This window comes from Tenrec ecaudatus, chromosome 8, assembly GCF_050624435.1.
Source record: "Tenrec ecaudatus isolate mTenEca1 chromosome 8, mTenEca1.hap1, whole genome shotgun sequence".
NCBI lineage: Eukaryota > Metazoa > Chordata > Mammalia > Afrosoricida > Tenrecidae > Tenrec > Tenrec ecaudatus.
In genome coordinates this window covers 12,289,795-12,312,714 of record NC_134537.1, presented here as the reverse complement: position 1 = coordinate 12,312,714, position 22,920 = coordinate 12,289,795, and the positions used below count along the sequence as shown (strand labels likewise).

Genomic DNA, 22,920 nt, shown 5'->3' with positions numbered 1-22,920 from the left:
ATAAATTGTTTTTCTAGAAATATATTTATGACTTTTTAAATAACATCATTGCATAAATTTAAAATCCTACCTGACAATATTTGTCTATTTTCAGAAGCATTTAGATCATTTACACTTAATATATTGCTGATGCATGTGTGTTTAAATATACACACTACTTTGTCTTTACTACGTAGCTCTCTTGCTCTGTTTTTTCTCTCTTCTCCTCTTTCCTATCTCACTTTGTTATTGTAAAATATATATGAAGAGGAATCAGAAAGTTTGTGGAAGCATTCCATTATCTCTTAATTAAATTCTCCTCTTCATGAACTTTTTGAAATCCCCTCATACATAACACATCTGCTAACTCATTATTATCTACTTTTTGGATTAATACTTGTTTCTTAGCATATTTCTCCTTTCCTGGTTGGGAATGGTCAACTCGGGTTTTGTTCTGTTATACATAACTTTAAGAATTATGCTGTGTAATTCTAATTTACCAAAGTCTAATACTAATAAAAAAAACTGGATGCTACTCTTGAATAACAAAGCTTCAGCACCTGTCTTGGCTAGAAGGAGCCCTGGTGGTGGAGCGTGTTATGTCTTGGGCTGCTAAGCATGGTTCACACCCACCAGCCCCTCCTGAGGCGAGGTCTGTGCTCCTGTAAAGATTTATAGCCTCGGAAACTCAAAGGGACAGGTCTACTATGTCCTGTGGGGTTGACTGATAATCATGCTTTTATTAATTGAAGTTTGGATTGAATTGTGTCCTTCTGAAACGCGTGTCAAACTGGTTGCTCTGCGATTTTAGTGGGTTGGAAGTTATGTAATGATATGATATAACCATCTCCCACGATGTGATCTAGTGTGATCAACCCTGCTCTGATGGAATGAAAGCCCCTTGATCCATCACAGCCATGATCTGAAATAAAAGGAGTTTCCCTTGGGAGTGACCTCCATCATCGTTTAGCTTCAAAAAGACAGAAGAGAAAAGTCAGCAGGGACGGGCCTACTACCTACCACCAAGAAAGAAGGGCAGAGAAAGTAGAGCATATTCTTTGGACCTGGTGTCTCTGCACTGAGAAATTCCCAGAACCAAAGAAAGACTGATAACAAGGACCTTCCCCCAGAGCTGACACACGAGATAGCCTTCCCCTGTAGCTGGTGCTCTGAATTTGCACTTCTAGCCTCCTAAACTGTGAGTGAGTAAATTCCTGTTTGCAAAAACCTCTCTCTTGAGGTATTTCTAAGATGAAATTCTTCCCCTCTTCCCCTTCTTCCAATGACTGTGTGTCCGTGTCACCGATTTCAATGTCTGGTATGTATCTGGCATTTTTATTGTTTTAAACAGGACTTAGACTCCTGTCACAACTGAAAACTTTAGAAGTGGCCCCTTCTCCCCCATTTTATTTAGCAGATGTAGTTCCAGTCTGTCTCTGTGGGCTGTGTCTTCAGCTCCAGGCTAAAGGTCTATCTGACTCATTTTGCATCCCCAGGAGTTAGGGAAGTGCCTTCACCTTCATCTTAAGGCAAATGGTATTGCACACAAACCTCTGGCCTATTCCTGCCCATTTGTGGTAGCTGACTGTTCTTGAATGCTCTTGGCTACCTATGTCTTCATGCTACACAGGTGAATATTATGATAAGTCAGGATGGTATATGGTAGAGGCATATGAAAAAAACTCCAAACCTTGTTCTTCAGCCCCATGATATTCTCAGGTAAGAGACAATCTAGTAACATCTCCCATGGTTGAGGTTGAGAAGGGAGCTCTGGAAGTCTAATTCCTACCTCATATTTGGGTCACCAGTTACTTTGAAACTATGTCTAGCGAAGTTTTCCCGGCCCACGTTTGCTAACTTTGCGATCTGCAGTTTGAAACCACCAGCCACTCTGAGCATGAAAGATGGGGCTTTCTATTCCACTAAAAAGCTCTAGTTTTGGAGACCCACAGGGGAAGCTACTTTGGGTCAGCCCTGACTCAATGACAGTGAGTTTGGAATCTTACATTTGCTGTGCACACATTTCTGAAAACTCTGTGAAAAGCAAAATTCTAGATGGCATTTTCCAGTGGTTCCTATTATAATCCGGGAAATGTACCTGTGTGTGGGGGGTGGGTGGGTGGGTGGGGAAGGGGAATGAGATACAAAATGTGAGAAGAATCCCTTCCAAGATGAATCAGCCTGATAGTCAGTACATTTGATTCCTCCACATAACATTTTAAAAGCTCTCTACCCAGCCAGTTGTCTAAGAACCACTTGGGCTACCATCTCTCAGATGTTCTTTCTCATTGATGGCATGGGATTTAGATGTTGGAGAAACCGCACCATGGCTGTACTCCCTGATTGAGTGAAACTAGGGAGGGAGGGGCATTTTGGCCAACACATCATTGGATACAAACCAGGGACCCAGAGACTAGCTGATCTGGGTTGGGTTTGTCTGATCTGTGGGTGCTGGCAGATCCCAACAGGCATTTTGAAAGCGTCTTTGGCCTCTGACATACCAATAATGACCAAAAAAGGTGAACGAGGCTCCAGAAAACCCTGGGCCTGTAAGATGGATCAGCTTCTGGGTTTTGTAACAGTATATGCGGGAAAGACTATGAAGCGATTGAAGGTATGCAACACACTGATCTTATGTTTGTGATTGGATATTTGGATATTGGGAATGCTCAAGGAAATAATCAATGATCACAGCTATCATTATGGTCATTTCTGTCCTATGGTTAGCCATATGAACTTCATACTCTCCTTCATTTCATTTTCCCTCTGCCTTTGGCATTCAATGCTCTTCTCTGAAAACGCTGGCCCCATTCATGGCATCAAATTGAATGGGTCTTTAGAAGCATATCTTTGTTATGTGCCTAAGCCTATTTGGGGGAACTCTGGTAGGGTAGGACCAAGGTTAAGCATTTGGCTGCCAACCTAAAAATTGGTGGCTTGAATCCACCCAACAGCGCCACAGAATAAAGACCTGGTGTGCTGCCGCTATAAATCTTACAGCCTAGAAAAGTGTCACATGGAGGGAGACCCTATGAGTTGGAAAGGACTCAGCGACACGTCACAGCCACAGAAACCACTACACTTGTTGGGTGAGCTAAGAAAACTATTGGCCACACCTCTTATCTTCCAGATCATCTTTCTCAAGAGTCCTTTTACCTTTGGCTCTGTGAGTTCTGGAGGCCTGGCCCAAGGGGAGTGTGGAAATGCTCTTTCTGAAAGCCTGGCTGGGTGTGACAAAGACTCTGGAAAGTATGTGAAAACCGCCTCTTCAATGGCCTAAGTGGAAGAAGGGTAGACCATTGCGGCGCATCATTGAATTCAACCACGTGTCATGCAAGGGCACCCATACTGGACCCCTGCCAACTTTAGAAGTGGGAAAACTGAGAAGAAGAGACGTAGCACTTGGACCAACATCAGCCAGGAAATCACAGGAAGAGTTAGTATTAGAATGCAGGCCTCCAGTTCCTAGCACATGGTCCCTTCCTATCCCCACTCTACCTATGGTCCAAACTGCAAAATACCAGGAGGGAAAGTGGCTCACGATACATACCATACCAGTATCACGCAATTAAGAAAGTGCAGCGATATTTTCAGATCGAACAGTAGTCTTGACATACCTTTAAAAATATGAGCTTTAATGGATAGATCTCAAAGGGCGTTCATGAGCTTGACCACGAGTGTCACTCTTGGCCAGAGTGGTTTTCTGGAAGCCCCCAACATGCAGTCATGCAAAATCCTAAATAACATTGCCAATTTCTATGTAGTATTACATAGAGGATCAGCTGGGACTGTCAATAGCATCCTAACCATAGGTATATCCCTGGAAGTTCTGGTCCTGAGAAGTTGGTCCAGGTAAATGCAAGCTCTGGCCACAAACAAAATAAAAGACCCAGCGAAGTGTTCTGGGAAGTAATGGAAGTCACCATCTGATAGTGAGATTCGAAGGCCAAGGCCAGTGCAGATGCTCTTGGTTATGACTCCTGTTGACGTATGAGGGGAATCTTCAAAGGTAGGCACCACCTGCAGTACCTTACCAGTTCTGACACTGTGACCAGTGGCATGCATCGGTGAGGTGGTAGACAGGAGAGGCCACGTGGGATGGGAAAGAATTGCCACAGATCAGCAAGACACCCAGGAATGGTGCATGTTCATGTTGACCGTCTTCACTGGGGCCCCAGGGCAGGTTCTTCTTGACCGATGGCTTCATATTCCTTTTGCATAGAGTTAGATGCGCTCAGGTGGGCTTTGTCACTCAGGTCTCTAGTGACACTGTCGTAAGAGGGCGGGAAGGACGTGGTAGATGCAGATGCAGATTTGTCTGGGAGCATACCATCTTCATTCTCCAGGAAGGCCACAAAGCCTTCGTCCGTGGGTGTCACAGCCTCCTCCTCAGCCCTCGGCACACATGAGGGGTCGGAGACGATCATAGTACGGTGGAGCATGTAGCAGCGATAGGCCTTCTGGATGACGGTAGCGGAGATATCTTCTTGCTTCCACCGCAGGGTGTTCGCTATTGGCTCGTAGGACGCCTTTGAAAGATTCGTTGCCATAAACTTCTCTTCCATATTCGCCTTCAGGGAATCCAGCTCCCCAGATTCTCCCAGGACATTCTTGGTGAAGGCAAAAAGGATATCCAAACAGTGGATCTTATCTCCAGGGACCAGCGGCAGATCCATCTGGATTAATGCGTTCCTATTCGGTTTGGGTATTCGTAGAGGGCCCGAGAGGGTGTCTGCAAAATCCGAGAGGGCAGAGAAGGTAATGAACTGGGTGGCCTCGGGGTCAAACCTCTCCCAGGTCTCGTAGAACATGTCAAAATCGTCCTCGCTCAGGGGCTCGGTGCTCTCCTCCGTGGCCACATTGAAGTTCTCCAGAATCACTGCGATGTACATATTGACCACGATGAGGAAGGAGATGATGAGGTAGGTGGTGAAGAAGATGATGCCCACGGCCGGGCTCCCGCAGTTCCCCCGGGAGCCGTTGCTGTTGGGCAGGTTGGGGTCGCAGTAGGGGGGGCCCGTGTTGAGGATGGGGCTGAGCAGGCCGTCCCAGCCCGCCGACGTGGTGATCTGGAAGAGGCACAGCATGCTGTTGGCGAAGGTCTGGAAGTTGAACATGTCATCGATGCCCGCCTCCCACCTCACATAGGGAAAGCTCGACATGCCGAAGATGGAGTAGATGAACATGACGAGGAAGAGGAGCAGGCCGATGTTGAAGAGCGCCGGCAGTGACATCATGAGGGCGAAGAGCAGCGTCCGGATCCCCTTGGCCGCTCGGATCAGCCTAAGGATGCGGCCGATGCGGGCCAGACGGATGACTCGTAAGAGCGTCGGCGAGAAGTAATTTTCAAATGACTTCACAATTGTAGAAACCACCAGGCCTTTCAAAGAGAGGAGACATCAAACAGTCAGTGTGACCAGTCACGAGTTCTGACAAAGTTGGCTGGGATGTCATATCCATTCCCTGTCTGCCGTTACCACCGAAGCATCTCTGCTCAAGGACTCTGGGCCCTCTGAAGCCAGCAGAGCTATTGGCCCCAAAGAGGGCAGATGTTCACTTCACAAATTCTCCCTCAGCTATGTTTCATCCTTCCTACCATGCTTTCTCTCTGGACCTGAAATGCTTTCTTTTTAGTCATTCTCCATGTTGCTAGCCTTCCATTCCACATGCTCACAGTGTCTGTTTTTAATGAATGACACAGACCCTGATTGCTGTCCCTGAAAATTTAGCCTTTCCTTCCATTCTGGTCTTGTGTTCTGCGAGGCCCAGGACCCCCTAGGATTCATCCCCCTATCTCCTACTGAGAAGATTGACTCAGTTCCTGGCACATAGTCTTGTGATTAATTGTACAGAGCCTGGTATTAATTACAAGGGGGCCTGAGGAGTCGGGAACTTGCTGACAGCTAAGGCAGGGTGGCTTTGAGTGGCCAGCTGCCTGCATAATGGCTTATATTTGTTTCTTTCATTTCCAGCTGTGTCCGCATGCTATGTCAGTGCCTGGAGATGGGTTTGTTTAGGGTCAGTTACAGCCCCGCTGCCCCAACCGTGAACAAGGTTGGGAAGATGAATGTAAACGTCTCCCTACATCGTGGCTCGCTTGAAGATTTGTGACGCTTGGTCTTAGGGAACTGCTGAGGCCTCTTGAGACTACCAAAGGTGGACGTGAGGCCTTCGGATAAGAGAGGATTCAAAATCTCTCTGAACAAATGGTTAGGGGAACAGTAGCATGCTCTCTTTCCTGGCAAAGCACATTTGAGCCTCTCCCCCTTACCTCCCCAACTATTTGCATACTGCATATTTAGGTAGTCACAGACTGTGTTAGAAGGTGGAAGGTATTTGAAAGAGACTTGAGAGACCACTCTAGTTTTTGAGCTTATAAATCTTACTAAAACCCCCTATCTTAAAGTACATTTTCAAATATGGTAAGGTACATTAAGTATCTCTATATTTTCTACCAAGTACCCTACTTCAAGGGAGGATGAGCCCTCACACTTGTAATAATTAGATTCCTACCACCTGTCTTCCTTAGGGAAGAAATGTTGGGGAGAAGGGAGGACGGGAGGACAGCAGGATGGACAGGTGAGTCGCATGAGCAAGATCATTCACAGATGTCTCTATAGGTGTGGTCTGCCCAGTGGATGGTGTTGCATGTAAGTCTTGGGGGGCTGAGATTTAGAGTGTCTCCATCATAGAACTAAGGACTTTGACTATGCGTCTATTTTTATATTACTGAGATGAAAATTCACATAAGCCAGCTCCCTTCTCTAAGATAAAACCAAAATGGCCTTTAGAGTCTCTCACTTTGGAAGGTATAACCAGCAACAGGGAAGACTAAAAAGCCAAAAAAAGAAAAGAAAAGGAAAGAAAATTTCTCCTCCACCCCCAATACAAATAAAGCAACAGAACTGAAGGCTGACTTTCAATACCAGGGTACAGAGATTGATTCAATACTGCCAAGCTTTAGTTGGGTGCTACTAGCTCTTGGTGTTAAATCAATGGAAAATGACATCTATAGGTAAGCCCAGAAGGAAACCTAAGCAAGCCAGGATACAAGGAGTTTTTAGAAAGTCCATGGACAAATTCCATTAAAATTCAACTTTTCCATGAAATTTTGGAAACGCCCTTGTTTAAAAGCTCAGGATCTGTTTGACATGGGAAATGAAACCATTGAGCTTGGATCTCACCTTTATAAGGTCAATTTTCAGCTAAACTGAAGAAGGTATTGCACAGGTACTTGCTTGTCCATGGGCGTCAGCAAGTCATTGGAAGAACATAGTTTTGTTCACCCTTATCTCTACAAGCTGTTTGGTCTCAGCTGTCTTAAGTTATCTGCAGCTCAGCTTTAAATGTATAAAGTGAGGATAAGCCTTTTTTTACTGGCGGCTGTTAGGTTTCACAGAGCCCTGAGAAGTCCTCAAAGCTCAACAAGCACTCAATTATGGCAGCTCCATTCCCCGCAAGAGTGTGTCTCTATTGATTTTCTCTGAAGACCATTGACTCCTCGAAAGCTGAGTTCATCACTCAACAACACTCAGACTAAGGTGTCATGGTACTGCACTCTTGGCAATGACCCATGGTCTTTGAGAACACTCGTATTCCATGAGTGGACAGCAAGAAATATAACCCTTACTCGATTCCGACTCGTAGTGACCCTGTAGGACCGGGTAGAATTGCCCCTGTGGGTTTCAGGACTGTAATTCTTTACAGGAATAGAAAGCTCTGCCTTTCTCCTGCAGAGTGCCTAGTGGCCTTGAACTACTGATTTTTCTGTCAGCAGCCCAACATGTAACCACTATGCTCCCAGGGCTCCTGAGATTTGATCCTAGAGCCTCAAATTAATAATGGTTTGAACAATCTTCTTTTCCCACTCTGCTGGAACATGACTTGCTTTTCCAGAAAGTCTTTTAAAATTCAACTTATATTGGTTCTCTTACCCGCTTTTTGGAAGCATATCAGGAAAGACCCACCGGAAGCTTCATTATTTTATAGTCTTAGGGCCTTTGGAAGAGTGATTGTTTTCTGTTGTTCTCCAAGGGCTTGCTAGTTATTGGTAGTGCCCACAGTAGGTGCCTGAACGCACAGTCAAGACCAACGAGAGCTCTTTCATTGAGAGAGCAGCCCATGTCAATTTTAAATCAGCTGCTCCTGGGCAGCAGCAAACATGGTGTGCCTCCAACATAGGCCATGGATTTAGAAAAGAAAATCCTATCCACTGTATCCAAAAAGTGGAGCCTGGACTCCCCCACTGTGTGTTGTCCACTTACTTGCAATGGACAGAACCACGACAATGAAGTCAAATACATTCCAGCCGTTGGTGAAGTAGTAATGTCTCAGGGCGAACATCTTCATGAGACACTCTCCCGTGAAGACAGCCACAAAGAACTGGTTGATTTTGTTGAGGACTTTGGTCTTTTCTTCACTCTGATCATCAGTTTCTATCATCATGGTGATCATGTTGAGGCAGATGAGGACCATGATGGTGATGTCGAAAGCTTGTCTTGACACAATGTCAAAGACGAAGCCTTGGTATTTGTTCTGAGAAAACAAAAGATGGCGGCATCAGGGCCTCTGGGTCAACAGAAATCAGACACCTGGACAGACTGTGTTCTACCTGAAGGAGTTTTCAGTTTCTTTTCACTCACTCCCCAAACACCCCAACGGAAGCCATGCCCCTGTGGTCACCACTTTCAAAATGTCATCTTTAGTTGATTTAATGTCATTGACCTACAAGCTGTTTGATCTCAGCTTTCTTAATTTCAAGTCTTCATCACCTCGCCCAGTCCCTTCAAGTCACTGCATTGTTTGCCAGTCCCCTCTAAAGTTGGCTTTCTCAAGTCCCATGTCTTTGCGTTATCCATCTCCCAAGTACCACTTTCCCCAGGCAGTTTTCCTTCATCATCTCATATCACATGGCTCTGCCCCTTCTTTGAGCACCTCCAGCCTTGATAGACTTAGTTCTGAGTATAAACCTTTTATGAATACATCTATTCCTCTCTATTAGACAATGTGGTACCCAGCACATAGCAAGAAGTTCAATAGTTTCAAGAAATGCGAAATGATTGAGTTGGACCCCTGTTCGGAAGTGTTAGTAAAGGAATCGTGTAACCCCTTCCTGGAAATGTTCTCTTTTGATTCATAGAGCCACACAGATGCCTCAGCAAAGGCAGGCACAGAGCGTGAGGGCAGGTCTTGGCCATGAACATTCTTGGAGGTTTGAAATGTGGCCTAGGTAAGCAAGGGATCGTTTCTATCTAGTTGTTTTACAATGTTTTGAAAAAAGTTCCTCAAATGACCCGTACTCTTTTCCATTTAATTAACATCAGTGCTCTGTATGTCCACGATCCCAACACCTTCTCCATCCCTCATCTTCTTCTCAGTCTTTCTCTGGAGCACTATGCAGTGCTCACTGCTCTGAGCTACAGGCATCTCATCCCAGGGCTTCTCCTTTTCCGCCATCTCATGTACCTCAGGGATGGAGAACAGGCTTGAGGTCCTTCTTGTTCCCCCTAGCACCTCTAGACCTCTGTTCTTCCCATGACTTGAAAAACTCCCTTTCCACTTAGTCTTGTGTTACCTACTAGCATACTTCCACCCCCTCTCCATTGCTGCCACCCTCTAATCTGATGGTTCTGCATCATCACTGACATGTGTGGTGCTTGTCCATGATCCTAAACAGCTAAATCTCTAGTGACTACTTTTCTCCCTTAACTTCAAGCAACATCTTCCTGCACTTCATATCTCTCCCCAGCCATGACCCCATTTCCCTCTTCCCATTCACAGCGAAATTTCTTGAAAGAGTGTGGGCAACGAATGAAGAAAATGTTCTAAGACTGGTGGTGGTGATAATTGTACAACTCTTCTTTTCCTGTTTAAAGATGTTATTATTAATTAGTATTTAATACAGATATCATTCCATAGTTCAGTCACATTGATAGAATTGTACAATCGCTACTGCGGTTTTCAAACATTCTTTTTCTACACGAACCCTCTGGCATCGCCTCCCTTTTACCCTCCTCACCCCAGTACCACACTACCTGTGAAGCTTATATTCTGCTCGCTGTCCCTATAGGCTCATCAATCCTGGGTTTCACATACCGAAACACAGAAAAGCATATCACACAGCTTCAAGAGGGTGACCTCCATTGACGTAACACCTCTGAAATGTACCCTAACAGGAACAAGCAAAAACCAAACCAGACAATGAAAACCAAAAATACAGAAAAGTTTGGAAACCAGATCAGGTCCAGCCTGCATCATAGGGGGGGAATCTACTGGCAAAGTTTTAACTGTTCAGGTCAGAGTTATGCCTTTGATCTTATTTTTTTTTAAATAAATCACTTTATTGGGAACTCTTATAGCTCTTATCACAATCCATACATCAATTGAATCAAGCACATTTGTACACATGTTGCCATCATCATTTTCAAAACATTTTCCTTCCATTTGAGTCCTTGCTTGGTATCAGCTCCTCTTTTCCCCCTCCCTCACCCACCCTTTGTGACCCCTTGATAAATTATAAATTATTATTATTTTCATATCTTACATCGTCTGCTGTCTTCCTTCACTAATGTTTCTGTGTTCATGCCCTAGGTGATGGTGGTGGTAATACGTCAATCATCAGGATTGGTTCTCCCTTTCTACCCCTCTGCCCCTACTTCCCCTACCCTCATGGTATCACTACTCCCATGACTGTTCCTCAGGGGCTTTTTCTGTCCTGGATTCCCTGTACTTGGAGATCTTATGTGTACAAGTGTACATGCTCTGGTCTAGCTGGATTTGTAAGGTAGAGCCAGAGTCATGATAGTGGGGAGGGTAGGGGGTGGGGGAAGCATTAAAGAACTAGAGGAATGTTTTGTGTTTCATCAGCGCCTTGGTTCACTCGTCCTTTCCTTGTGACCCTGCTGTGAGGGGATGTCCTATTGTCTACAGATGGGCTTTGGGTCTCCACTCCAGCCCTCCTCGTTCACATCAATATGATTGTTCATTTTGGATCTTTGCCTTTGATCTTCTATATTCCTTTCTTCCAAGCACTCGGTTTACTTACCACTTTCCTCTCACCCCGCAATTTTAGATAAGGGGAATTCTCCAGAGAATTATTTCTTATGTAGTTCCACAATGAATGTTGGGTGCCCACTGTCATCCATCACCTTCTGCACACCAGATTCTCACAATTTAAGCTCCGATACTAATCATTCTTTCAACTTCAGATTATATGGATTCCAATCCTTCATTGACTGACGATGGTGTGCTTCCTCCATGTGGACTAAGTTGACATCTTACTTAGAAGGCTGCTTGTTTGGAGACAAGTTTTTAAGACCCCAGACACTATTTTATCTGATAGCCAGACACCATCTACCTTCTTCACTACATTTTGCTATAGCATCCGTATCTTCTGTGTTCCCTTCCTGAAGGTGAGTATCAAGCAGGGCCATGATGTAAGAGCTAATTGTTCTTAAGTTGGAGCTAGGATTTAGTGTGAACCCCAAACCCATTCCTGGATCTATGCTATTTTTTCCTTTTAATTTGTTGTGATGTGGGAATTAATACATATGTCATATTATTCCATAGTTCAATCACGTCAAGCAGAATTATACAAAATAAGGTATTGCTGCATCGACACCCTATATGCTGTATTGAGATATGTATTATTCCGGCAATCCTGTGATGGACATCCTGCTTTATTTTGTTTATGCTCGTTCATATTAGGGTGTATCTCATGGGTGTGATGCCATAGGTCGGCATCCTCATGAAGTTGCGTTGTTTGTTTTTCAGTAAATGAACCTTAGGGTCAATGAGCCATTTGACCACAGGATATAGGAAGCACTGGCCCCTCCCACTGTTCTCCAGGCCCTGCCCTTTTCTCACCTGTCAAAATAATATGACTATATCTATCTCGAAAACTCACTGCTATCAAGTTGACCCCAACTCCCCTTGATCCTAGCAGGCCAAGGAGAAGTGTTCCTTTGGCTTTCTGAAGTTGTAAATCTTTGTGGGAGCAGAATGTTCCAGAGTCTCTTTATATATATATTATATATGTGTATAATATATATATAATATATATATATATATATACTACTATATATAGTATATGCTTTTAAAAATATAACTTTTACAGAAGTAAAATTTCATATAGAAAATTATGCTTCTCAAAGGTAGGGGAGAAAAGGGCAACTGATTACAACTGATTACAATGATAAACATATAACATTCCCCAGGTCTGAGGGGGGTGGTGACAAACAACAGAAAAGTGAGTGGATGGAGACAGTTGTCAGTGTAAGACATGAAAAAAAATTATAAATTATCATTGGTTCATGAGGGAGGGAGGGAAAATGAGCTGATACCAAGGGTTCAAGTAGAAAGAAAATGTTTTGAAAATTATGATGGCAACCTATGTACAAATGTGCTTGACATAATGGTTGGATGGATGGATTGCGATAAGAGATCTAAGAGTCCCTAATAAAATAATTTTTTAAAAAGAAAGAAAGAAAAAGAAAAGTATACTATACATCAAGGTAAAACTCAATGAATTTCACAAAGTGAAGAATTCACCCTGCCAGCACACAGACCAAGAAATGAATTATTAACACATTACCAGATGCTCTCCCACGCCCTCCCCTAAGTCATTCTCCCCCCACTACTGGCACATCATTATTCTTCTCTCAGGTTGTTGTACTCTATGGCTTGGGTGTTGCTGGATGCTGGATGCTATGTCACTGGTTTCAACAGAACTTCAGACTAAGAACTGGTGATGAAGAAGGAAATAGTGCCAATTGCAAAGCAAAGCAATACAGAAATGACCAAATGTATCATTAATATCACATGCAAGTATCATTTTTCTTAAGAGAATGGAAAAATGGTTGTAGCATTAACTGGGAGCTTCCAGAAAATCAAGCCAGATTCAGAAGAGGCTAAGGAAAAGGGATATAAGGCTTGGTGGATTTTGGCTGAAAACAGAGAGTACCAGACAGATGTTTATTTGTATTTTACTGCCTATGCACAAGCATTTGACTGTATGGATCACAAGAGACTATGGATAGCATTCCAAAGAATTGGAATTCTAGAACACTTCATTGTGCTCACACAGAACCTGTAATAGGCCAACAGAATAAGAGGCTACTGAAGGGCTTAACTTCAGGAAAGGTGTGTCTCAGAGTTGTAGCCTTTCATTATTCTTTTCAATCCATATGCTTAGCACATAATTCAAGAAGCTGAATTATATCAAGAACTGGGCATCAGGATTGGAGGGCGCCTCCTTAACAACCTTTGATACACACACGACACAACCTTACTTGCTGAATGTGAAGCAAACTTACTAATGAAGAGCCAAGACCAGACCTTTCAGTGTGGATTACAATGCAACGTGAAACAAACTATCCTCACCATTGAATCAATGAACATCATGAAAAATGGAGACAATATTGAAGATGTCAAGTATGCAATTTTCCTTGGATCCGTAATCAATGCCAGGGAAGCTTCAACATGTACAACCACCTCCCTGCCATTGGGTGGATCCCATGAAAGCAGCACTTCATGAATTAAATGACATATTACATTGGAAAACCATGCTGCCAAAGAGCTCTTTAAAGTGTTAAAGATCAGAGACATCACTTTGAAGATTCAAGCCACGGTACTTTAATTTGCCTCACATGCATGTGAAAATTAGACCACGAATAAGGAAGGCCACAGGCCATTGAGTCTATTCTGACTCAAAGCGGCTCTATACAGATTTTCTGGGGGCTGTCAAGCTTTATGGGAATAGAGAGCACCATCCTTCTTCTGAGGAGTGGCTGGTGGGTTTGAACCACTAACCTAGAAGTTAGCAGTCTAAGGCTTATCTCACAGTGCCACCAGAGCTGCACCTGAATTGTGTTGTGGGCAAAGAATATTGAAAGTATTGTGACTAGCCAGAAGAACAAACAAATCTATTTCAGAAGAAATACAGTGAGAAGGTGCCTTAGAGGCCAGATGGATGAACCTTGTGTCATAGACTTCGGACATGTTATCAGGAGTGACAATAACACCACGCTTGGTAAAGCAGAGGGTACTCAAAGCATAGGAAGAGTGGGGGGAGAAGAGGGAGAAAGGGGGAACCGATGGCAAGACTCAACATATGGTGGTGGTGATGGTGGTGGTGGTGTGATGATGGTGGTGGTGAAGATGGTGGTGATGGTGGTGGTGATGATGGTGGTGGTGGTGATGATGGTGTGGTGGTGATGGTGGTGGTGGTGGTGGTGGTGGTAGTGGTGGTGGTGGTGGTGTTGATGGTGGTGGTGGTGATGATAGTGTGGTGGTGGTGGCGTTGTTGTTGGTGGTGATGGTGGTAGTTTTGGTGGTGATGGTAGTGATGATGGAGGTGGTGGTGATGATGGTGGTTGTGGTGGTGATGGTGGTGGTAGTGGTGGTAGTGCTAGTGATGATGGTGGTGGTGATGATGGTGGTTGTGATTGTGGTATTGTTGTTGTTGGTGGTGATGGTGGTAGTTTTGGTGGTGATGGTAGTGATGATGGTGGTGGTCGTGGAGGTGGTGGTGGTGGAGGTGGTGGTGGTGGTGGTGATGGTGGTGGTGGTGGTGGTGGTAGTGGTGGTGGTGGTGATGGTGGTTGTGGTGGTGATTGTGGTGGTGTTGGTGATGATGGTGGTGGTGGTGGTGATGGTGGTGATGATAGTGTGGTGGTAGTGGTGGTGGTGATTATGGTGGTGGTGGTGATTATAGTGTGGTGGTGGTGGTGGTGGTGTTGATGGTGGTGGTGTTGATGGTGGTGATGATAGTGTGGTGGTGGTGGTGGTGATGATGGTGGTGGTGGTGATGGTGGTAGTTTTGGTGGTGATGGTGGTGGTGGTGGTGGTAGTGGTAGTGGTAGTGATGATGGTGGTGGTGGAGGTGGTGGTGGTGGTGATGATGGTGGTTGTGGTGGTGATTGTGGTGGTGGTGGTGTTGATGGTGGTGATGATAGTGTGGTGGTGGTGGTGGTGGTGATGGTGGTGGTGGTGGTGGTGTTGATGGTGGTGATGATAGTGTGGTGGTGGTGGTGGTGATGATGGTGGTGGTGGTAGTGGTGGTGGTGATTATAGTGTGGTGGTGGTGATGGTGGTGATGGTAGTGATGATGGTGATGGTGGTGATGGTGGTGTTAGTGGTGGTGATGATGGTGGTGGTGGTGATGGTGGTGGTGGTGGTGGTGGTTGTGGTGGTGGTGATGATGGTGGTGGTGGTGATGGTGGTGGTGGTGGTGATGGTGATGGTGGTGATGGTGGTGTTAGTGGTGGTGATGATGGTGGTGGTGGTGATGGTGGTGGTGGTGGTGGTGGTGATGGTGGTGGTGGTGATGGTGGTAGTTTTGGTGGTGATGGTGGTGGTGGTGGTGGTGGTGATGATGGTGGTGGTGGTGGTGGTGATGGTAGTGATGATGGTGGTGATGATGGTGTGGTGGTGGTGATGGTGGTGGTTGTGATGGTGGTGGTGGCAGTAAAAGGGAGACGATGCCAAGGAGATCAGAAAGGAAAAGAAAGCTGGGAAACGGATTGTGGTAACAACTGTAGATACTGTTTGACGTGAATGACCTATGGAATGACATATGTATTAACTTCCAGTTAAAATAAATTTATTAAAAAGTAGAAAGACCTTCAACAAGGTAGATGGACACAGTGGCTGTAACAACGGCTTCAGGCAAAACGATGATTATGGGGATGGCACCGGACTGGGCAGTGTTTTATTTTGTCCTGTTGTATGCTGCTGTGAGTTGGAGCTGACTCAATGCCAACTAACAACAAAAACACTGGCAAATGCTAACTTTACTTTTACTTCTACTGCCACACTTCAGCCTTAAGGCAGGGCCAGTCTTGCTCACTGTGCGAGCAGCTATGAGGGAGAGAAAGGGGAACCGGCATGAGTCCCACCACGAAGCTCCCAGGAGCTACAACATAGCAGAGAAGTCTGGCTCCGGCTTTCTGCCCTACAAGGGTTTTAGAGCAAAGATCAGCTCTAGTAGACCAAAGTCTGTACCTAACTGCTGGTTCATGTCTTTTCTGGGGTGAGAAGGGATTCCAAAGCCCAAAATTCCAAATTTCATCACTGGAAACCGTTAAAAAATCAAGGGCCATTCAGGCGTACATGTCTTCTAATTAAACAGAACAGGGGTGACTTTGCTAGGTGTCCAGGTAGACGCTTGGCCTGGATTTCCAGACTGTGGGGAATGGAGCCACTGCTGGCTGCTCTGGGCTTAGCCCGTGGGCAGGGCTCATACCCTGCAATCCTGGGTGCTCTCAGCGCCGATGAAGGGTGTGATCGACACCACGACATTCCACAGCCCATTCTTTTCCTGTCACGTGGGATTTGTGAAACCTGCTTTTAGTGATTTCTATGGTAAAAATTGTATAGAATAAAATTTTCCAATGTTCTAGAACCTTTAATCTTTAATATGGATAAAACCCAAGAAATCGTTGTACTTGTGCTATAACAGAGGTGGGGAATGGTGTGTGTGTGTGCATATGTGTGTGTGTGTGTGTGTGTGTGGATGTGGTTTGGGTTTCCGTGTGATCTAGGCCGGCCCCTCCATGAAATGGAACCCACGTGACCCTGGGACAACACTCCTAAGCCAATGCTCTGTTTATCTGACCAACTACTTGAATTTGTGGGGTTTCTAAATGGAATGTCTCACATGCTTTGGACATGTTATCAGGAGAGATTAGTCCCTAGGAAAGGACATCATACTTGGTAAAGTGGAAACTCACTGCCATCCAGTTGATGCGATGCTGATCTGTAGCAACCCTCTAGGGCAGGGTAGAATTTTCCCTGTGAGTTTCAGAGATTGTAACTCTTGGCGGGAGTAGAAAGCCCCGTTTTTCTCCTGAGAGTGGCTGGTGGTTTTGAACTGCTGACCTTGCAGTTAGCAGCCCAACTCACAATCACTGTGGCACCAAGGCTCCTGGTAAAGTGGAAGGGCAGTGTAACAGAGGAAGATCCTTGACAAGGTGGACTGACACCAGGGCTGCAACAGGGGCTCCAATGTACCAATGACGAGGATGGCCTGGGATGGGGCAGGCCTTCATTCTGTTATTACGAGCTAAAGTAGGCCCATCAGCATCTAATAAACACCACCACCAAGTGGAACAGGTGAGCTCTCTGGTGCCAATCGTGTGATGAAAAGGCCGCTGGGACTGGGAAGGTAAGTCTTAGGTAGAAGGGGGACCTACTCTTTCCCCTTGAGTTTCTTCTTGGCCCTGGGCTTTGAGAAGAGATTTCCAGGCTTGTGCAACTGACTTATGAGGGCCCATAAGGCCACATAGATGTCAATGGAGCGTGAAGATGGGCCAAGACTACGGGCCTTGGAGAACAGCCCTATGTTGCTGCTGCTTGTGACCTACTCTCCTGGCTACACTGTTGGCATCCGGAAGACTTTCAAAGACTTGTTAAATATCCTGGCCTAAGCCAAGGAGAACAAAGGGAAATGTCTTTTCTATTCTTGGGCCTGAGGAGTAAAGGGGGAAACCACGTTCGTCCATTAAGCTCAGTAGAGTGCTCATCGTTATGAACAATACATTTTTTTCCCCACTCAGAGAGATGGTGAATCTCAGGAATAAAGTCAGACTAGGATGCTTCACTTCCCCTCCTTCAGGACCAGCCTCAGTGCCAACCCTGAGGAATCTTGGCTGTGGTTTCATTGGGAGAGATGAGGATCTTGTTGCCGGACCGACTGTCCAATACGCTCACTCTCACTTCAAGGGCTACAATGGTAACCCCAACCTTAGGTCCGTCCTTTGTATTAAGACAGTGTGCTCTCCCGGATCCCTTTGTGAGATGCAGCTCACCCGTTCCAGGGAGATTGCTCTTAAGAGGAGGACATTTCGGCAGCCCGCTTGAGGGATTGGTAGAGGAGGAACGGGATATTGCAGAGAGACGGAGTGGTGGGTGTGAGAAGTTGCCCCCAAACCTTCAGTAGTCTTCTCTACAGGGTTTAGGTTCTGAGCCCAAATTCTCAATGTCTGGTTTCAATGCACACTTCCCATGAGTCCAGCCACAGCCTCGGTTGTTTGTTTTTTGGTAAATTTTTGGATCCTCTTCTTGTAGCTTTTGACTTAAATCTCATTGGTTGGGCCCAGCCTTAGAAGTCTGAGCACCCATCACTCCGCATTGTAACGCTTCTTATCTAAATCAACGAGGACATTAATACATTCATGACCTCTGCTTCTAAGTAGAGTGTGCCCAAGGTCATGGCTTTATTTTCCTTCCGTAAGTTTTCAGGCTTCTGTGCTCACCAAGTTTGGGGGTATTTATGCAAATAGTCCGCCCTGATTTAGAAACCCCATGAATCAGAGTTAACTGACAACAGTAACTAAGAACAACAATAGCAACAATGCCTTGGTCAATGGGATAATGTCTGTCTAATTCATTTAGGGGAAGGCCTATCCCTTTGTTGAATGTCCTTGAGCTTTGTCTTTGTGTGGGCAGGGGCTAATGAGAAGTGCCTGTGGTTTTCTTCATTTATGCTAGGTCTTAGACACAGAATGGTTACATAAAGAGACAAAGATGCTAATTCCTTTGATCGGAGTGGATGGCTCAGACATTCCTTGCAGGAATTCAGCTGTCCATTCCTAGCACTCCAACATTACCAGCCTCAAACCCGCTTATCCGCACCCAACAGGGGTACCATCTTGGGATCACCAAGAAGTTCAATGCTCCCTTTTCTGGCAGAGAACTGAGAACTTGGGACTATCATGTATGGGCTGGGTTCTGCATTTAATGGAGGAATAAAAGGGCAGAGACTTTTTCTTGGGGTCTTTGAGGAAAAGAGTCAGACCCTAATTTCTGGCCATGCTTCAAAGTCTGGAGGGAATAAGTATTCATTTCAAGTGAGTGACCTGGCCATGACCATGAGTGGAGCCTGATTCCCAGAGGGCTGAGTTGTGGCCATTTCCTCTCTGTCTTCCTGTAAGGATGGGGTGGGATGTAGGGGAGGCTGAAGAACATCTGCAATGTAGCTCATGACCCCAAACCACACAAATGTTTCTTCTCTGGGCTCTAAGAATCCTTATTATCATTTAGCTTGTTCTGCTGACCACCATCTTTGTGAACCCCAAGACTCCTGAGGGACTCAGTACTGACCCTAATGGGTTTATTTGGAGGACCTATAAAAGGCTTATTACTCCGGAAAATTGCCTAATTTCTCAGGCCCGGGCACAACCATCTCCCTCATCTCCCAGGCTCAGTCAGATCCCCTCCCCTCCTGGCAGAGAGCCCGGCCAGGCCCTTCCACAGCACAGGCACAGACACAGGCTGGGAGGTGGGATTCGTGGCCTTGTTCGGTTTGAAGGAAGAGCTGAAACTCACCAGGGGCCGTGGGATGGGCTTCTGGGGCTTCTTGGAGCCCAGCTTCTTCATTGCATTGTAGTACTTCTTCTGCTCCTCCGTCATGAAGATGTCCTGGCCCCCTAAGTGCAGAGAGAGCACAACACACATTCTTGTTATTAAAACAACAAAGGTCCCAGGAAATGCCAGAAGCAGAGGACCCTGGAGGAGGAGAACCATTTCAATCCTCTGCCCGCTTTTGCAGAAAGATGGGCCAAGGCCAGGATCCCAGAGCATCCTGCACATGTTTTGTCATCAAGGGAGTAGATGAATTTGAACCCCATCTCTGAGTCTCTGCTCAGGTCTTTGGAGCAAAGCCCGTTTCTCTTCATTGAGAACTCAGAGGTAGGGTCTGGTTGGGTGGGGAGGCTTCGGGCGCATGGCTGAAGGAGGAGGTCATAGGCATAGATCTGAACCCGAGCCAATGTGTTCATCCCTGTCAAATTATCTGGGATTCTAGCGTCACAGTCCCTAGAGGGACAAGAGCTGCTTTAAGGCTTTCTAGAGCAAAGACTCTGGGGCCCAATCCTTTAAGTCCTCTTGGAGCTATTAGAATTAGTTGTACTGATATTATCAAGGACTTTGGGTCCTTGATCTTTGAGAGACTTTCAATTGGTGCCTTTAATTTAGCACACTATGATGATGCCCCATCCCCAAACACACTGCCATTGAGTCAGAAGTAACCTTATAGGACAGGGTAGAACTACCCCTGTGAGTTTTCAAGACTAGAACTCCTTATAAAGGCAGACAGAAAGTCTCATCTTTCTCCTGTGGAGGGACTGATGGTTTTGAACTGCTGACCTTGTGGTTAGTGTCCCAACATGTAACCCCTTTTGCCACCAGGACTCCTGATACAATGCCAGCAATTCCATAATTGGAGATGCCATCCTTACTTAGAATTGGGAGTTTTCTTTTAGAGACTATTTGGATCGCCTTTATTTAACCCCTCACCTCAACTTCCTGGAATGATTTAGAATCTCCAACCCCTACCCCTGTTTCCATAGAATGTTCATGTACATTAGTCCCTGAAGATCCTGGGAAGTGGACTGAGATCTGTGGCATTTGAGAGAAGCTTTTAGGAAAGTCACGGGCACCACAGCTTTCTGCAGAGGAGGTCTGGGCGGGACCGGTGGCAGTGAGTTTGTGGATGCCGTGTGAGCCAGACTGAGAGTTCTAGCCAGAGAGTGAGTAGGTCCCATTTCTTGTCTCGGCTTGATCACTGGCTCATCTCATTTGATCACTTCCCCTGGCTCCCTCCCTCTCTGGGCCTCAGCTTCCTTGTTTGTAAAATGGGGGGCGGGGAGGTTGCTCAGAATGCTCTCAAAGCCCTCTGGGGTAACTGTTGGCATTTCATAGCTGTCTCGGTAAGTCCCTCTAGGTTCCCAGAGATCTGTGCTGACTGCTTCTCTGTCTTATAACCATGACCAAATACTTGTTGCAGGTGTGGTGTCTGATCCACTGGATAGATGATCCTAGCTATAACATTTGGATTTAGTACCTGCTCAGTGCTAAGCCCAACGTCGAGTATGCTTTGTATGGTTTTATTTACCTCTTACCACAATCCTGTGAGTGAGCTTATTAGCCTTATTATTATTTCAGCTTTGTTGAATAAGTGAGAAAACTAAGGCTTTGAATGGTTGAATCAAGAATGTGGACCCACACTTATATGATGCCCAAACTGAAGCTGAGTTCCTAAACCATGAATGTGGGAGGGAGGAGGGAGCACTACAACTGAGTGTGATGGTGCATATGCATCACCTTTTAAAGGCAACCTAACTATGGAAGTGTGTGCTATGTGAATTTTATATCAGGAAAACTTAAAAAAAGAAGAAGAAACCAAAGTTGCCCAATGGATGAAGGAGGAAGAGTTTTTGCTTAGGAGGCATTGAGTTTATGTTAATGGTGGTGGAATAATTTGGAAAAAGATCAATCATGGTTGAACCACACAAAGACCATAATCAATGGCTCTAAATTATATATGTCAGAGTTGTTGAATTAGAGAACATTTTTTTGTGTGTGTGTATATCTTGGCCACCATTGATAAAAAAAATTCCGCTAATAGCAATGAGTGCAAGGAAGAAGAAAATATTCTAAAATTGGCTGTGGTAACGGTTGTACAACTTTTCTTGATATGATGGAACTATTGAATCATATGGCATGTGTAATGACGTGCCAAGAAAACTTTTTAAAAACTTCAACAACAGCAAACTCAACTAGAAAAACAAACAAAATGAAACAAAGTGGAGCGCCCGTGACCCCCTTTACTCTGGATCTTGGCTCACCCACCTCACTGGGTGAGACAAAGCAAGACAAAAAGTAAACCAGCCTCTGCAGGGAGCACCTGGGCAGCCCCGGTGTCTCAGAACTGTGCTCCTTTGGGCGTTTGGTGCTCTTTGGGCAGCAGTTTGCCAGGCGGCCTCATATGGCCAACCTTTCTGTAAGTAACACAGTACTTACCCATCGGTGCCCCCCAGAGCAATTATTGTGGATCTTTGCTGTCCCCCATATTTCCATATAAACAGGAGGCATTACTGGCCCTGGTCTTTTGTTCATCTGAATCAGAGACCAAGGAGGCAAGGTCTTCCTCCCCGTGCCGAGGAGGGCTGGGGTTCTGACATCACTGGGGGTTTGATTGTCCCTGGCCTGCTCTGATTCAGTGCTTGAGGTCTGGGCACAGGACAGATGCAGTAAGTGCCCAAGCTCTTTCCTTATCTGTTGCGATTCCTCCCTGGATCACCTGGAACACAACACACCTGCTTCTAGACAGGACGAGGAATGGGAAGGAGGGGTGCGGTGAATCTGACTTCGAGAGAAACCTAACGCTTCCAGCAGCAGTCCCGGACACCAAGCAGGGGTGAGGACTGCCATCAGGGAACAAAGGCTGATGTTTGGTGCCCAGGGCCAACATTGGGGCCCCTCGCCACGTGTGAAGGATTGTGTGCAGCGCTGGCTTTAGCTATGAGGGCAGGGCCACTGGACACTGTTGACCCGAGAGGGTAACGAGTTCTGAGATCACCCTGTTCAGCAGAAGCACCCAAACCCCACTTATCTTTTTCTTCTGTTGATTGAAGTTATCGATGATGACTCCCACGAAGAGATTCAGTGTGAAGAAGCCGCCAAAAATGATGAAGATGACGAAGTAGAAGTACATGTACAAATTGTCTTCCCACTTGGGCTGCATGTCCACCTGCGACCAGAGGGGGAGGGGGAGGAGGATGGTGTTTTAATTTGGGTTCCCCCTAAGGACAGCTTTGAGGCAAGCACTGGTGGTGATGGTGGGGGGCGGTGGGGAGTAATTTATGTGGGAAGAGATCGCTGGACATAAGAATGAGAAAGTAGTGGGGGCAAACGAGACCAGGAGACAAGCTGAAGAAGCAGGTGTGACGGTGCATGCCGTCACTGTGGAAAACTTATGTCCAATCCTGCTGCAGCCTCTAGGGACAGTGTAGGACAAACTCATCAGGCCATCAAGGGACAGGAAAGCGGGAATCTTTCTCCACAGGCGTCCTTATCTTATTGGAGAGGGTTGGCGCTGGGACATGCAGCCCCCTTGTTTGGGAGCGAGGCTGCTGAGACAGTTCTCCAGTGCTGAAGCGA

General features: G+C 45.8%; 1 protein-coding gene across 1 annotated transcript in view; it reads right to left on the bottom strand.

Annotated features, from left to right (window-relative positions):
• Positions 1-4,142: 4,142 nt before the first annotated feature.
• SCN10A (sodium voltage-gated channel alpha subunit 10) overlaps positions 4,143-22,920 on the bottom strand; it is a 125,375-nt gene continuing 106,597 nt past the window's right edge. Inside the window, exons 25-28 of the mRNA XM_075555861.1 lie at positions 22,373-22,510; positions 19,306-19,410; positions 8,244-8,514; positions 4,143-5,359 (exon numbers count right to left, since the gene is read on the bottom strand). Coding sequence (XP_075411976.1) covers positions 4,143-5,359; positions 8,244-8,514; positions 19,306-19,410; positions 22,373-22,510 — 1,731 coding nt within the window. The remainder of the gene's footprint in view (positions 5,360-8,243; positions 8,515-19,305; positions 19,411-22,372; positions 22,511-22,920) is intronic.